The sequence below is a fragment of the Lepidochelys kempii genome, chromosome 1 (genome assembly GCF_965140285.1).
Source record: "Lepidochelys kempii isolate rLepKem1 chromosome 1, rLepKem1.hap1, whole genome shotgun sequence".
NCBI classification, from domain to species: domain Eukaryota; kingdom Metazoa; phylum Chordata; order Testudines; family Cheloniidae; genus Lepidochelys; species Lepidochelys kempii.
In genome coordinates, this window is record NC_136380.1 from 198,859,184 (window position 1) to 198,876,381 (window position 17,198).

Consider the following 17,198-nt stretch of genomic DNA (forward strand, 5'->3'; position numbering starts at 1 on the left):
ACTTTCTGCCTTCACTTCAGAAAACGTCTTATGATAGAACAGTCCAACTTGCAAGAGCCGTCCTGGGAAAGGAAATGGATCCTGCCGCTGTCGAAGCGTTACCCTCAAAAGCTGTGCTTGGGCAGCTGAACCCTGTGAAACTGCAGCACGTCCAACAGCAAGAGAGGGCTGAACTTCAGGCACTTACAAAAGAGCTAAAGACGTTAAAACATTCCATTGCCCAACTGCCTCAGAAACAGGGAATAAGGTAATTCTCTAAACCTGTTGGTTTCCTCTGAGGGGGGTGGAATCTTTTTAACTGCAACTTTGTGCTGTATAAACACAACATGACTAGAGTAGGACTGTGGCATAATGGTAAGCTGAAACTTAAGCCAAAACTCCCCCCCTCCTCCCCATTTGAGGACTGGGAAGCTTAACATAAGAACAGCCATAGTAGGTCAGACCAAAGGTCCATCTAGCCCAGTACCCTGTCTTCCGACAGTGGCCAATGCCAGGTGCCCCAGAGGGAATGAGCAGAACAGGTAATCCTCAAGTGATCCATTCCCAGCTTCTGGCAAACAGGCTAGGGACACCATCCTGGCCGATAGCCATTGATGGACTTCTCCTCCATGAATATATCTAGTTCTTTTTTGAACCCTGTTATAGTCGTGGCCTTCACAAAATCCTCTGTCAGGGAGTTCCACAGACTGACTGCATTGTGTGAAGAAATAGTTCCTTTTGCATAATCTCCGTATTGAATTGATGTCTGAATGCTGCATTCCAGTTAAGTCTGAACAGTCCTAACATTCAGCAGGGGGGAGGAGTTTAACCGCTATTAGTGTATGCTTTATACTGGAAGATAGGAAATGTCACAAGGCTGTATTTGTTTGGTTTTTTTTTAAAATGGTGTTTCTTTTTTGTCACAGATACAAAAGGTTAAGGGCCAAATTGTAGGTGCAAGCAAGTTGCTGCATATAACTCCCATTGATTTCACTGTGCCTGTCTCAGAAGAGGTTGCCTAGTTGTTGAGCTCTTGGAATGCCTAATGTGCATATTCAAGCAGTGCTCCCAAGGCTCAGCACAGAGTTGAATGGCATTGCATTTACTTAGACTTTTGTCAGTAACTCAAATAACGAGTGTTTGGACTGATCTGAGTTCCATGCCCAGTGCTAATTGGAATTATACCTGCTATTTAAAAGTGAACATGATCCTTATGCATAACTCCCGTTGACAGTGGTGGCAAGCATGCAGGGTCTGGTTGAGTGTACTAAATGGCCTTTGAACCTTATCTAAGAAGCAGTTTGCCTGTTCTTATAGCTGCTGGTTAAGATACATTGATTTCGTTGTGGCTTAAAACCACTGATATTCTTGGATCAACCCAAAAAAAAAACTAATTCACTTCTCTAAAGAGTTTAGCGTAAGCTCATGTTCATTTAAGAATTTGTATTGTACTAAATCATTCCCTTGTCCTCCTGCCTGTCAACACCAATTTATTTAGAAGGCTGTAATTCCATAAAGGGGTTCTGATAATCAGAAATCGGGAGCATAATGTGTTTGTCTTCCAGGCTGGAGAGAGAGTCTTGTAAACAACGGATACAGGAAGTGGAACGTAGAGTACAGCAAGCAGAAGTAAGTTCTGTTATCTTACTGTCCATAAGCCATCTTGGATAACCACTCCTCAAGTCCCTTGTCTTTCTAAAGAAATAAAATTTGGGATACAAGTCCAGTGTATGGAATGGTTTTGGGTGTTTGATGATTAGGGGGCAGTGGGAGTGCAGAAACAAGTGGGTTACTGTACTTAGCGGTGGCATGATAGAAGGTGCAAGGATTGAAGACCTGTTTCTCCACTCACTATTCCAAAGCTTGCATGTTAAGACTACTGCCTTTTGTAAGGGATGATGGTAAAACTGCTTGGCAGAGGCTGTGCAAGTCCTTTTCACAGCTTTCAAGAATTTTCTAGTTTAAAAATAAATCTGATCCTATTTGGGTAGCTCAGATGAAGCTGCAGCCTTAACGTAGAATTGTAGAGGAGAACTTTGAGGCTGACAAAGTTATGGATTGGTAGCATTTTATCTTCTGCATGAAAAACCTTTATTACTCCTCTCTAGAGAGGAGTAATAAATAGTGTTGCAGATCATTTGTGGCCTGGGACTACACTGTAAGCACTACTATTTGCTTTTCAGTGACTGCAGAAGGTACCAAGAAAACTTGTGTGTGTACAGCATGGCTTTTCCATCCCTCTACAGGCAGTGGGGTGTGGATATTCCAATAACAGCTGGATGCTTCCTTTCAAAACTCATTTTGGTATTTAATCTGTAGAAATGCTGGTACATTTCTGCCCCACACCATTGCCATGAGCTGCCGTACTCTGTCAATGGGATTATCCACCTACAGTGTACTTGAAAACTGTTATTTTTATTTTCTACTAGGAAGATGTGGAGAATCTGAAATACAAAGTTGAAGCAGCACAGTCAAAACTAGCAGAAGTACAGGTCAGTCACAGGCATAAGGGTGCAATGTTTTGGTGAAGGCGGGGTTGTGAAGTAATAAAGAATGCGCATAGCATGCCACAACCACTGGAAATCAAAGTCTGTTCTAATGGGTCGGTGGCCGACACTGCAAGGTGAATGCTATGCAAATACATCTTTTAGGGTGAACTCCACGTGCTCCGATACCAGTGTGGTGGATGCAGTAATAGTCTGAGCTTTTCTATTATTTTGCTGCACATGTGACCTGGCAGGCTATTCCCTTGGGACTTCTTCAGTGATCCTAGACCAGATGTATATTGATCAGCCTTTGCAGTACTAGCTAATATCCCCACTATAACAGAATAGTGATGCAAAGCATTGTTAACTTTGAGGATGATTGCTTTGGAGTGGCAGAAGGCTCTGGCTTGAGACTAGGTTGTAGGATTACTAATATTAGCATCCTGGACCAGTTGTCTCACTTCACAAAGGAAACCCTCTGATTAACTGTCAAATTACCTTGGTTACTAGTGCTTAAGTATGAGTCATGTCTGCTCCCTGAGAGAAGGCTCTGAAATGAGGCAAATAGACTCTGCACATCTAATGTATTCTCCTTTTAGGAACACCTGCGTAATACAAGAGCTGAAATAGAGAAGTGGCACATGTTGAAAGAGAAGACACCTGTTTCTCAGCCACTGGAGAATGCCCAAGATTCTGACAATGATTATCTTAAGAGAAGACTTAACAGAATCTTGCGAAGAACAGATATCTTTTTAGAAAGGGAAAAAATAATTGAAAGACTTAATCTTTCGCAATGAGTATGCCCTGGAGTTTTCTAAATTGTGTGAACAAATATGCTGCCAGAATCGTGAGGCTAAAATTTGTGTATGTGTTTTCAATCACAATGTAAATACAGGTTTGTTCTTTTCAAGTAAGGAAACTCTAAGCTACTCCAACCCATTAGGAATTTTGCACACTGGAAGGAATCGCTTAAGGTCAGTGTTTATATACATAAAAGAATAATTAGGCCAGGAATTAATTTTAGATAGCAACTATAATAATCCTGGTGTCACAAGCCTTTCCCCTAAATTGTTTTAAAGCAGGATAAATGAAGTTAGTAAAAACAGTTTGTCCCCTGGTCCCAGCCCTCTCTTGTTAAACATATCATGGAAGAACTAGATTCACCAAAAAGTTAATACATGTCCCAATAGCATCCTTGACTCCTACAAAGAATGGAGGAGCTGTAGGCCAGAAATAGACTCCACCCTCAGTCTGCAAGAGATTCTAGTTTTAGACTGTGTAGAACTCTTACACATCCTATAGCAATCATTCCTGAACATGATACATATGTACAATTTATTCAAAATACATAATCTCACTATTTATACAATCTAAAGTCTAGCAATATATACAAATACAGTAACGGCTGAGGTAAGACAGTACATTCTGGGAGAATAGCCAGTTTCATACCAAACAAAAAATATTACAAGGGTTTTTTTGTATCCATTAATCTCTGGTTTTACTGTACATGGGACTATGCATCTTACAGTACAGGCCATTAGCTCAACTTTGGCTTAATGTAAACCTGGAAAGAAAATTATATTTTGGCTTTTTTCATCACTGTATTGTTCTATAAACAAACTCTTACTGCACTGGAGGGATTTTGCTTCTAGATATTTTTCTACTGAAATTCTGATCTGCCTTAAGTGAATTAATTCAAAGCCACTCATTTATGTGCTATGGCTGGGGTACACATAGACCCTGCTTTTGTACTGCAGCTGGTTACTTTAAAAAAAGTGACAGTTTATGTGCATACATTGCCCTTAGGTAGCGTAACAATTTTTTTTATCCAGAAGAGTAAGTTTGTCAGATACAGAGTCTCCAAATAAATACATTTAGGAAAATACCACAGATGGAATTTTAAACACATTTATGTAATCCTTCCATTAAACAACAGCCTAGTAAGTGAAACTTTTAGCAGAAGGCTGAGACTTAAAATATTCACATTTAGAGACCAATCCCACAAAACTCTAGTTTGCAGGATCAGGCCTTAACACAGTGTACGTAATTCCAAAATCACAAATGTGATTAGTACCAGGAGAAAAATAAGTTATGTATCACATTGTTGTAAAAACTAAATATCAAGGCAGAGTAAATTTGCAGCAAGAATGGGATTGGTACAGTCATCAAATTATATTTAGTTGTTATACAGGCCTTGGACAATCAACAAGGCTCATCTGTCAACAGAAAAGTCCATAAAACTGGGCATGCAAGGATATCACATTTATAAATTCTCACAGTGCCATTAGATGGTGCAATTTCACTTTCCCCATTTGTTTAGTGTTTTTTTTTTAAACAGCAACCAGAGAAGTTTTCATTTGGCAAGGTTAAACAAGGCTATGGTGCTTTGTAAGTAGACTACTCTCTTAATGTGAAATTCAGCACAGCTTTCCCTGCAGTATTTTTATTTTAGAATTAATCAAGTATATGACGACTCCAATGGGTTATATAGTGGCTTCTAAACAGTTGCACACTTTAAAACAAATCTCAATTAGTTTAAGACTCTGTTCATCTCTAGAATGAAGGGTAAAAATAACCATCAGTCTAGAGGACCAAATGCACCTACAATACCCTGAAATGTTTGTGCACAAGCTTTAAACCTGTCCCTTAAAAAGCTCTCAGCAGTACTTGCCTACTCATTAAAACCAGTACAAGTGTTTAAAAAAAGTCACTCTCTTCTCTCAAAGAATGACCAAGTTGCCAGCCACATTGGGAACCTCAGAGGATTATTCAGTAGTCTCACTTAAACTCCCAAGTAACTATTGTTAAGAACACTGATCATACTAGTCTGTTTGACTGTACAGAGAAATTATCCCTAGAAAAGATCAGGGGTGAGGTCCTGTGGCCAGACTAGGTGATCTGGATGGTGGGGTTTTTTAAAGGAAGCTAAAAACAGTAGAAAAATTAACTCTGGAGTGGTGATCCTGCTTCCAATGAAGTCACTGGGAGTTTTGTCCTAGGGTTCAGTTACAGCAGTCCCAGAAACATTAAGCGTTTCTGAAGTTCTCTGGGGGGAAAGCTAGATGTTGGGTGCAACTGAGGGCTTGAATCTCTTACTGTTTCTGAAATTCACATGTACCTTCAGCAAGGTCTAAATTATTGGCTCTCAGGCTATAGAAATGTATCATTCCTCTCCATGCACCATGACAATCTTTCCGCTGACTATCAATCTCTGAAGTTCATCTTAGGGAGCTCCTCTGTCTGATGTACAGTAGTAAACTGGGTGTCCATGATTTCTGAACAGCAAGTACATCATATGTATATACCCTCAAAGAAATGGCAGGATCGTTAGTTTCCTGGACCTCCGCTATCACATTTTTGTGCAACTCCATGTTACAGCAACTTACAATACAAAAAAAATTGAATGGGATTCAAAACAGCCATTTTAAGAACTCACATTTGCTACCTCCTAGCTCATTCATGACTTACCTCAGTTCTCAACTTCCTGTGAAATGTGGCATGCTCTGTGGTACCTGATACACCAGTTCAACTGAGGAACCCGGTCCAGGCATCCCCTTTGGTGTATCATACAGTGCATGTGCAGATGATGAGCTATCTGTCCTAGCTAAGAGTTTATTGCAAGTTCCTACTGTGGGAGGGGCTTGGTTCGCTGTAGTCTTGAAAGTAGAAATAGAAGAGACACCAAGAGGTGCAGTGGGATGACCTGACATGTCCATGATTATTGGGGTTGCATATTCTGGTCCAGTGACAGGTAATGGTTCAGCGTAAGCATGATAAACTTCTTGTACAGGTGAGTTGTAAGGATCCACATCAGCATAGCTTGCTTCTTTTCCTTCTTCTGGTTTAAAGGTTGATCTCTGATGAAGTGTGCCAACGATTCCCCCTACCAGTGGTTGAGCATACTCTGTGCAATGTCCCAAAAAAGAAAATTTTACAGATGGGAAAATTTTTTACTCTAATATGGTGGCATTGTGTTAAAAAGAGAAGCCCTCATAAGGGACATTAGAATTACCACATGGCATCAAGCCAATGGTCCATCTAGTCCAGTATCTTTTCTCTGCCAGTGCCAAATATTTCAGAGGAAGGTGCAAGAAACCCAGGAGTAGACCATTATTTGAGTCAATACCTATAATTAAGCTTGACAGACACTTCAATTGCTTGGGCTGAAAATTTACCATGCTGCCTGTCTGCCCAGCAGATCGGAGTTTCAGTGAAAACTGTTTAGCTGTTTCCAATACCCAGATGACAAGGAGCCTCGGGGTGAGAGACTAAGATGGGAACATAGGCAGAAGGGTCTGTGCACACTACAGAACCTGGAATTAAACCCAGGATTCCCAAATATCTACGTTCCTCTGATGTCAGCAAATAGCTGTGAAACCCACCTCACTCATTCTCCTCTAGGGCTGGTCCACAAAGAGGAGGGAACCTTCTACTGTTAACAGTCACTCTGTTTAGTAGGGGTTCCAATCCTGCTGTTAAAGGGGTTAATATGATTCCACAAGATGGAATTTGTTTTTTCAGTTTGCCTATTGTAACAAAGTTCCTCCTCTGCCTTGGCAGGTCCTGTGCTTTCTGGTGGATTTGCTCACCTCAGAGGTTCACAGCTGCCCTCATCACTGGCCAGCATGGGGAAAACGAAGAACAATTTCTGTTGTCCCACCTAGTGGGTTGGGGACAGGCCAGATCCCTTTCCAAATTAGACCTTCCCTTCTGGTGTTGCTCACAGACCAGGTCAGTTCCTCCTGTGTCCAATCAGGAATTGAGGGGGATGGGGGGAACCCGGGCCCGCCCTCTACACCAGGTTCCAGCTCAGGGCCCTGTGGCTAACGGCTGTCTCCTGTATCAGCTGCGTGACAGCTACAACTCCCTGGGCTGCTTCCCCCCAGCACCTTTATCCTCACTGCAGGATCTTCCTCCTGAAGCCTGATAACACTTGTCCTCCAGCAACAGCATGCCCTCAACTAACTGAAATGAGGTCCTTTTTAAACCAGGTGTCCTGATTAGTCTGCCAGCGATGACTGATTCTAGTAAATTCTTAATTGGTTCTAGCAGGTTCCTGATTCACTCAGGGAACAGAAAACTAGTCATCCAGTGGCCACTATGTTTGCCTTCTATCAGACTGCAGTACCCTGGTGCTGCTTTAGTGAAGATGCTACAACTCTGACAGGAGGGCTTCTCTCCCATCAGTGTAGTTAATCCACCTCCGTAAGAGGCGGTAGCTATGTTGAGGAGAGAAGCTCTCCCCTCAACATAGTACTATCTACACCAGCAATTAGGTCAGTATAAATGCATCGCACAGGGGTGTGTATTTTTCACACCCCTAAGTGACATAGTTATACAAGTTTATAGTGTAGACCTGACCTTAGGAAGTTACACACAACACTAAGGTTGCAAAATCAAACACTCAAAAATTAGGATATGCCAGAATTAAGGTTGCCTGTGGAACCTTTATAATCTGAATAACTATGAGAAGACAGAACAGGTAGAGAGGAAAGGAGAAATATACCAAAGTCAAGTCTTTTGCTCGCTCTCGCTCTCTCTCCAGCACAAACAATAGGAGATGAGGGGTAAAACCAGATTTCAGCTATAGCAAATGCATGCAGTATAAATCATTTCACACATTAAGCCAAAATACATGGTCCACAACAAAAAACAGGTACCTGCAGACTCAGTCTGTAAGATCGTTGGGACTTCTCTTGGTCTCAGGTGACTAACTTCACTGTTGCTATAGCGAACAGGGGTTTCTTCATGCTCTGCTGACTTGGCAGGGAGAAACTGCTTCATGCCTTTCCACCACCCTTCAAGATTTTAGAAATAAAAGATGTAAGAACTTAAAGTCAGTGGTAATTCATTCATGTAAGTTACTAAAGATGCTAAAAGTATCACACACCTTTCTTAGTCTCTGTGAAAACAGCTTGCCTTTGCTTTGCCCCGCCCCCCCGGAAAAGAAAGGTCAACAAATTAGTTATTACTATTCACAGAACACCTGGAGCTTATAGGATACTTTACCAGACCATCATAAAATTACATTTAATACATTGTTGAAGTTACTGATGTCCAACAAATCTGTCTGACAAAAGGCAGGAGGCTCAGTAATAAGGCTTCCACTCCATTTTTAACTGATATCATTTCCAAAGCAACAGGGACAGAATGAAGAATCTAGCCCTGAATTTCTGTGTTACCACCATTGCTGGTCCTAGTACACAGATGTAAGCATTTCAGTAAATAAATTATTTTTAGGTTCAAAATACAGCATGGAAAATATTACAGAGGCCAAAATTCTTGTGTTGAACAGTGAGCATTCTTAGTGAATAAGGAGCCCCGTGTATTAGCACTCCTAGGCTATAGATTTTAACTCCACCCTTCCCTGCCCCTTAAAACAAGGTGGGTGTTTGTGTGTCACAAGAGTGTGTGTTAAATTGAGGATTTTCACAAGGTGAAAAATCACAAGAAGCTAATCAGATATAATATTATAGGCATGGAAGGTTGAGAAAATCTCATGCACTTAAAAGAGCAATGGGGAAATAGAAAATAAAGTTCACAAGCATACTAAAGTGTTTTCAGTACTAAAAAAATCCTACAAAAGTTCATCAATATTCAGAACTCTCAGGATATCCGATTATATAAAAATTATTGCTCAAAATGAGATTCCTTGTTCTGTTTCTCTTGTTTAAATGGAAAGATTCCAACCTTTCCTGTCTAGAATTTCAAGTCAGTATTACAAGGTTCTGAGTGGAGGTCTAATAGTATACTTTGGGAAAAAAAGAGTCTTCCTATTTTTGAAGCCAACGTACAGAAATAAAAGTTACAAGTCTGAATGGAAGAGGAATTCAGTACCACTGTGTTACAACAAGCTGGTAAAGATGAAGTTACAGATAGTATCATTGTTTAAAATGCATGTTTTAAACACTAATGCTCATTAAGGCTGACACTGAGTCCAGAGACTTTGTCACCATTTTGTTACCTGCGCGATCCCAGTAAGGTAAGTCATATGTTCCTTCAGCTTTTTTCTTTCTGGAAAAAAATAAAAAGTTGGACACATTTAGCTACCATATTCAAATGTAAAAACACATTAATACTGATTTAGCAAACATTTTGCTTCAGAAGAAAAATCCTGACAAGTTATAGCACTGAAATGTGTACAGACTAGTGATGATTTCTATTATAAATCCTGATAGCTGGTGGTCGTTAGAGGATATGAAGCTGCAACTTTCCAATTTCAGCACCTCCTCAACTGGTCAACATGAAAGGAGACCGCTGGGTCATGTATTAGGCTGGATCCCTTTGAATTGACTGGGGAGAGAAGGCCTTGACCATGCCCTTGGCTGTAGCTGGTGCTCGAGGTTCAAAATATAATCCCCCACAAACTAGTGTCTCCTAAAATTTCAGGAAAGAACTCTGTAGAATACAGCAAACCTTCATAATGCTAGCCAATAAAATATGGAATCTTCAGAATGCAGAACATTTCCTCTTCGTATATGAATGAACTAATAAATCCATTCTGGAAAGGGTTTAACTACAGTTTCCATACTTACATATGCAGTGTATTTCATACCTACATGTTAAATTAAAATACTTTACATGAGTGCTAATCATCCATTAATTTACCGGTTTCTCCAGTGCCATGCACACACTAAGATCAGAATGAGAGTAGTGAAGACCATCACCAATACTGGAACTAGGACTGCTGCCAGTGCCACATCTGAAATCCATTAAACAAAAGTGGTGTAGGACAGAATAACTTTTTGCACATCCATTTTTAGTTCACAAGTTCTTTACGGAAGACACCATAATTTTTTATATGTTTGTACAGTGCCTAGCACAATGGGGTCCTGACCAGGCTGGCCTCTAGGTGCTACCTTAAATGTAAATGTTAAATAATAATAAATTTAACACCCAATTTTTCCACATATATGTACAATCAGTAGTTTTTCCAAGCTACTATATCAGAGTCAGAAGATTTCTTATTATTTGTATATGAAAAAACAGTTCAAATTACAATTTGCCTGAATATCAACCTAAAGAAAATTAGAACAGCACGGGAACACAGACTTCTGAACTTAGCACTTAAAATTGACTTGAAGGTGTCAACGACATTTAAACAGTATTCGTATATCATTTGGCAGCAGCCTACTCTTTGGACTACTGTCCCAACTGCCCTTCCTCACTGCCTGCACTTTTAGTGCTCTTACTTACTTTTGACAATTTTCTTGGCTAAAAATCAATCAAAGCGATGAGGTTTCATACCAGCATGGATGTTTCATGGAAGAAATTAATGGCATTAATGTAAAATATTAGAACTCATCACTTTTTGACAATAGGTAACAAATGGCTGAAATTCAATAAGACAGACACTGATGTCTTTTTGGTGAACTCACTCAGATGGAAAGTTCAAATCTGGAATTTTTCTTTCTTGTGACAGTGGCCTTGAATGAAGAGGTGTACCCAATTTCAAAATTCTAGCTCAAAAGGGCACCTGAATATTTAAGAATGCCCATACTGGGTCAGACCAATGATCCATTTAGCTTAGGATCCTGTCTTCCAGTGCCACATGCTTCAGAGGGAATAAACAGAAGAGAGCAATTATTGAGTGACCCATCCACTATCGTCCAGTCCCAGCTTCTAGCACTCAGAGATTTATAAACGCCCAGAGCATGGAGTTGTCCCCGTGACCATCTTGGCAAAGAGCCATCGATGGGCCCATCCTCCATGAACGTATCTAATTTTTTTTTTAACCCAATTATAGTTTTGGCCTTCACACCATTCCCTGGTAACGAGTTCCACAGGTTGCCTGTGTGTTGTGTGAAGAAATAGTTGATTTTGTTTTAAACCTGATGCCTATTAATTTCATTGGGTGACCTCTAGTTCTTGTGTTATGTGAAGGATTAAATAATACTTCCCTATTTATTTTCTCCACACCGTTCATGATTTTATAGACCTATATCAAATCCTCCTTGGTCATCTCTTTTCTAAGCTGGAATGTCCCAGTCTTTTTAATCTTTCAGATAGAAGCTGTTCCAAAGGATTTGTACATTTGCATATCTGAGGGCAGAATGTAGCTATAAATCGTTACCCATCGTATGGGGCTCTACTGTAGTAATATAAATATTTTAAAAGGAAAAGTGAGTGTGATAGGATTTGTTATAGCAGGTATAAGTTCAGCGCACCATAAAGGGCAGAAAGTAAATCCAAAATAATTTACATTTAGATAAACTATGTTGGCATAAGAGAGACAAGTGGGTGAGGTAATAGCTTTTATTGGACCAACTTCTGTTGAGATGAGCTTTCGAGCGACACAGAGGAAAAGTTCTGTGATGCTTGAAAGCTTGTCTCTCACCAAAAGAAGTTGGTCCAAAAAAAGGTAACGTTTCGCACACCTTGTCTCTAATATCATGGAACCAACAACATTGCAAACACCAGTGAAAGATATGTTAACATAAGACCTATTACTACAGTTCTCAAACACTATCACCACTTAAGTGTTGATACCTTTGGTTACAGTTGGAGTCACAGTGGTGTTTTTGATCTCAGGAGTGGAGGTTGTTTTGTCAGTCTGCAGGGAGAAGTCGTTGCTACTTTGTGGTGGTGGTGGTGGCGGTGGCATGGTAAGTTTTGGAGCCCGACCTGGATAAAGATATTTAGGAAAAAAGTTTACCCAATCATGGTGCTGGTTTAAGTTGAACAAGCTCCCTTCATATGAAAGGAAAACATGGCCAGTTTACCAAAGGACTCATTCATTTTGTTCAGTCAGAAAAGGACATGAGCTCATGAAAAGTAAAAGCCAATTGCTAATATCTTTGATACAAGGAGCTTATCCATGGAGCACTTCAAGTAGGTATTTTCCAAGTTACATAAGTCTCAGAATATTTTGAGTGTCAATTAAACTAGAAAATATTAGTCCAGTGGACATTACAGGAAGATGAGATTTTTCTGATCCTCCTCAAAAATATTTTAGAGAAAAAACATTTTGTCATGATTTCTGATGGAAAACAAAGCCAGAAGTTAAATTAGGTGATATCTACAAACATATTCCAGTGTTTTACAGTGACTGAGGCATTTTTAATGGTCTTACCTATATTAAACTGACATCCTAGCAGTTCCACTTTCATTGCAATTTTCTGATGCCATTTTAATGGGTTAACCCTAACAAAACGTGCAATAATAGGTGGAATGAAATTATTGCGAACTTCCTGGTAATACTCAGTGTTTCCTTGAAATATCTAGAAAAAGAAAAAGACATTCAAACTGAATTATTAGCTCCTACAACGTATGCTATACCAATTCATTGCTAACTATGCCGTATTTAACAACTTCAATTAACCAAATAAGCAGTACACTGCATTGTGTAATTAGGACCTACTACCTGTTTCCCAGAACAGTGCTGCTGACAAGCGTCTCAAAGAGAAAGGGTGACTAACTGCAGAGAAGTATGAACCAAAACCTCAGCATCTTACCTCAAGAGTAGACAAGTAGAAAGAACTTTAGTGCCCATCACCTACCTCATTTCCAGTACCGTTGTCTCAGAATAAAATCTGCCAGCTATCATGACATTACTCCATTGTCATTTTATGTATAACACCTATGGCAAGAGTCTAATCTTACTGATAGATAATTATGCATCTTATATCCATCAGTCTTGTACTTAGACCTCAAATATGGCAGGCAGTTGCAACAACAGAATGCCAAAAAAAACTGTTGATGCCTTTATAATATTTTAGGTTGTCATGTGTATGGATAAAACCTCTACTGAATGGAATTCAAGACCTGCTCAAGTATGTAATCAACATTACACTCTAGTGCTCGTATGGTTGCAGTCTACAGAGGTTGTAAATCTTGATATGAAAACAAAAAGGACTCTGGAATTTTGAAAAACCCACAAAAAGACCTTTAGGAACAATTCCATATATTTGTTCAAGGTAAAAATAGTGCATTATTTTAGTCATGGAATTTTACAGGCCATGAATTATTTTCACATAGAAAAATCAAACAAATGCCAGCTATTACATAGTTACTATCTGACCACCATCACTAAACCTGACACACACTAATGACTTAGAAAGACTACTCTGAACGTGTGCTGGAAAAAGAGAAACCAAATCCAGCGTCTCTGAAGGTACTGAACATGATCACACAAATCTGACCGGAAATTCGGGGGCATGGGTTGGTTGGTCCATACTACAAGGAGGGGATGAGATCCCAATAGAAAGTTATTTCCCTCCTTCCCTTTGCAGTGTAAGCAGGAGGCGGCCTTGAAAAATACTAGTAACTAGACCGTCCTTGGTGAAAAAATAAATAAATACCTGGGAGCCAAGGTCTATTTGAGCCTGCACTTCCCTGTTGGTATATTAATGAGATATATATGGCAATTTCAACCGACGCAGTTTATCATAAAAAACCCTGAGAGAGCAAGCTTGATTAGGGTTGACAACTGAGTAATCCTGGGAATGGAGGCAACTTCCTCATATTGTCCAGAAATATCTAAAACAAAGACATGGAAACAATACTTTCCATAAGCCCGCTAGAGTCCCTACAGACATACTTTGTTCTATCATTTTTAGAGGATCTGCTGACCCAGCCTGTCACGATCATTTAGGTCAAGGGCAGGGTTTCAAACTTGACCTGCTATTCGATAGGCAGGCAGCACAGTTATCTGGACACAAACATATTGTGTTTTTAGCAACCCGGGTTAGCCAGAAGGTGCACTCTGTGCCAGCTGTCATTTCGTTAGTGCCCGAATGAAGAGTGAATTACAACAATCAGCTCTAAGTTTAAGAACATCTGATTACTGTGGCCAAGTTTGTGTCTCGCAGGATAGGGTATATTCTGATCAGCTGGCCGTGGAAGAAAGTTTGTCTAGATGCTCTTTCTGGGATCAGTCCAGGACAGCTATGTGGAGCATTATTTTGATGGAGATAAGGCAAGTGCCCCCTATAGTTCTTCAAAGTGTATTCTATCCACAAGCATAACCTCTGCCTTTCCCAGAAGCCAATCTCATCAAGGTTCTGAGATAGCTAGAGAAGGACATCGTTTGCATTTGAATCACGGGAAATGTATCTATGTATTGTTTGCATTTTCTTTCTGCCAGCATTAGAGACGTGTTAGAGACAAAGCAAAATTGAGATTAAAACCTTGTGGCACCTCAATGCACAAGGGCCTTCGTTACTGCAGCGTTAGTCTGTTACAACCTTCTAGATGCAGCCCCAAGCTCATGACTGGTATTTTTCATAATCCTCTATTAATCCAAAAGGTGGGAAGGAAAAGATAATGCTAGATCATCACATGGACTTTTAGCTCCATCTACAGGAAAAAGGCAGCAGACAGCTAATTTCCTATTGAAAGTCAAAACACCTGCCCTTTTACCATCAATAAATCAAGAAAGAAAACAAAAATTCCTACCAGTTCCTCCATTCTTCCTTTAATTAAGATTACTTATACAATATCACAAGTTTATCTACTGTAAATTGGATATGATTAACATAAGATCTCTAGTTCAGGAACTTATATGTCACTAAATATTTACGTAAAAGGATGGAGTGCAGTTTGCAGTGGATTAAAAAGTGCTTGAATAGAAGTCATTGCCAGCCTCCCACTGCAAGAGCACTTACCCCAAACTTCCTCATTCGCGCATTGCTCAGATACGCATATGCCAATACAATCTTTGCTTTTATACAAAAATCTAATCACAGAGAGAAAATTATGGTAAGGGTACAGTCATCTTATAATGCACAATAGAGTCTTATACACATATTCTGGTCAACTGCAAGTTTTGCACTTCTTTACATGGGACAGAATAGAGTCTAGGTAAAGCCAAATCCCCTATAAAGCATAGCATTGTATTCTCTGCCAGACTATGGATCAACGCAAGCTCTTTCAGACAGGGACAGTCTTTTTGTTGTGTACCTAATAGGATGAGGTCCTGGTCTGTGAAGGGAGTTCCTACGCTAGTGGTTCTCAAATGAGTTTTTACTGTGGCCAAATGTGTGGTCACAACATATTCATAGTGGCCACAGTTTTGAACATTAAAATATAGAAGGGATAATCTAGTCACTTGGTTATTTGAAAGAGTCATGTAGATAAAACAATATATCTTTTCAGTATAAAGAATAATATGTACTATTAATACCACAAGTTACACGGTTTTTACTAGCTATATTACTATCTATAACTAACAATTTTTTAAAAAGTTTGTAACAAACTATCTCACTTTTTTGTAGCCAAATAGTTGTAAATATGAACTTTTTTAATTTCAAAAGGTTCTTGAAAGGGAACTGATCATGACTCCTCTCTTCCAGTACTAGTCAGAGTGCAGCCTCTGGGCTTTTGTCAGTAAGATTGTTTCTGTATTTGCTCTTCACAAAATAAAGTGCCCTGAATGCACACTCATGTATAACAGTTGTTGGAAATGTGTTTAGCATCACTATAGCCACATACACAGGTTCTTTGAAGTGATCTGAATGCTTTGCACACCAAAACTTGTCAAGCTCTGACACACAGGGATCACAGAGAGGGCGCTTCAGTTGTTCATCTCTATGGAATTCACAGAGGCAGCAGCCCTACTACAGTACAGTGAAATGCTGCTGGGCCAACCGTGGGCTTTGGTGGCTGCTGCAGGGAGCAGAGTAGTGGTGGCAGCAGGCAATTTGGGAAAAGAGCTCCAAGACGGCCACATTTGAGAATCACTGTCCTAGGCACTACAGTAATACAGATACAGTGAGAGACAAGTGCAGGTTAATTTTTAAAATGCACACTGTGATGTATGCAATGGTGGAGTTATGACTGCATACTATCATAGCACCAGATGATATTATAGTGATAGGCAATATCAGAAATGTCTAAGATGCTTCCATGGCAGAAAAGTAATGTGTTAAAAAAAACATACAAAGGAATTACTCCTACTTCTGTAGATTCACACCCAGATCAGTGATTGTTATAGCACCATAAAGGAAGAGTTACAAAAATGCAGCAACAAACACTGTGTATCACACATCTAGTTTTGGGTCTAAACAAGCAAGAATCTGAGCGGAAATTCTAATTTCAAATTTATGTCATATATAAGATTATAGATATCACATACTTCCACAACTAACACTAAGTTAAAACTAGGGCTTTCGATTAATCGCAGTTAATTCACGTGATTAACTCAAGAAAATCAATCACAATTAATAGCAGTTTTAATTGCACTGTTAAACAGTAGAATACCAATTGAAATTAAATATTTTTGGATGTTTTTCTACATTTTCAAATATGTTTATTTCAATTACAACACAAAATACAAAGTGTACAGTGCTCACTTTATATTATTTGTATTACAAATATTTGCACTGCAAAAATGATAACAAATAGTATTTTTCAATTCACCTCATGCAATACTGTAATTATAAATGTAGATTTTTGTTACGTACCTGCACTCAAAACCAAAATAATGTAAAAAACTTTAGAGTCTATAAATCCACTCAGTCCTACTTCTTGTTCAGCCAATCGCTAAAACAAACAAGTTTCTTTACACTGATGGGAGAGAATGCTGCCCGCTTCTTATTTACAATGTCATCTGAAAGTAAGAACAGGCATTCACATGGCACTTTTGTAGCCGGCATTGCAAGGTATTTACATGCCAGATATGCTAAACATTTGCATGCCTCTTCATGCTTTGGCCACCATTCCAGAAGACCTACTTTCATGCTGATGATGCTCATTAAAAAAATAATGTGTTAATTAAATTTGTGACTGCACTCC

The 17,198-nt window shown here is 39.4% G+C and overlaps 2 protein-coding genes across 6 annotated transcripts in view; one reads left to right on the top strand and one right to left on the bottom strand.

Moving 5' to 3' along the window:
- The window catches only part of LOC140896185 (uncharacterized), a 41,850-nt gene extending 31,475 nt beyond the window's left edge, over positions 1-10,375 (top strand). For 3 of the 4 annotated variants that reach the window (XM_073307532.2, XM_073307546.2, XM_073307557.2), the window contains 4 exons: positions 21-247; positions 1,545-1,608; positions 2,409-2,471; positions 3,065-10,375. In XM_073307532.2, the coding sequence (XP_073163633.2) occupies positions 21-247; positions 1,545-1,608; positions 2,409-2,471; positions 3,065-3,262 (552 nt within the window). In that variant the 3' untranslated portion in view covers positions 3,263-10,375. The remainder of the gene's footprint in view (positions 1-20; positions 248-1,544; positions 1,609-2,408; positions 2,472-3,064) is intronic. The other variant, XR_012154460.2, reaches the window with a different exon arrangement.
- DCBLD2 (discoidin, CUB and LCCL domain containing 2) overlaps positions 3,784-17,198 on the bottom strand; it is a 65,512-nt gene continuing 52,097 nt past the window's right edge. For both annotated transcript variants that reach the window (XM_073307570.2, XM_073307573.2), the window contains exons 10-15: positions 12,538-12,685; positions 11,955-12,089; positions 10,074-10,167; positions 9,430-9,479; positions 8,126-8,263; positions 3,784-6,369 (exon numbers count right to left, since the gene is read on the bottom strand). In XM_073307570.2, the coding sequence (XP_073163671.2) occupies positions 5,942-6,369; positions 8,126-8,263; positions 9,430-9,479; positions 10,074-10,167; positions 11,955-12,089; positions 12,538-12,685 (993 nt within the window). In that variant the 3' untranslated portion in view covers positions 3,784-5,941. The remainder of the gene's footprint in view (positions 6,370-8,125; positions 8,264-9,429; positions 9,480-10,073; positions 10,168-11,954; positions 12,090-12,537; positions 12,686-17,198) is intronic.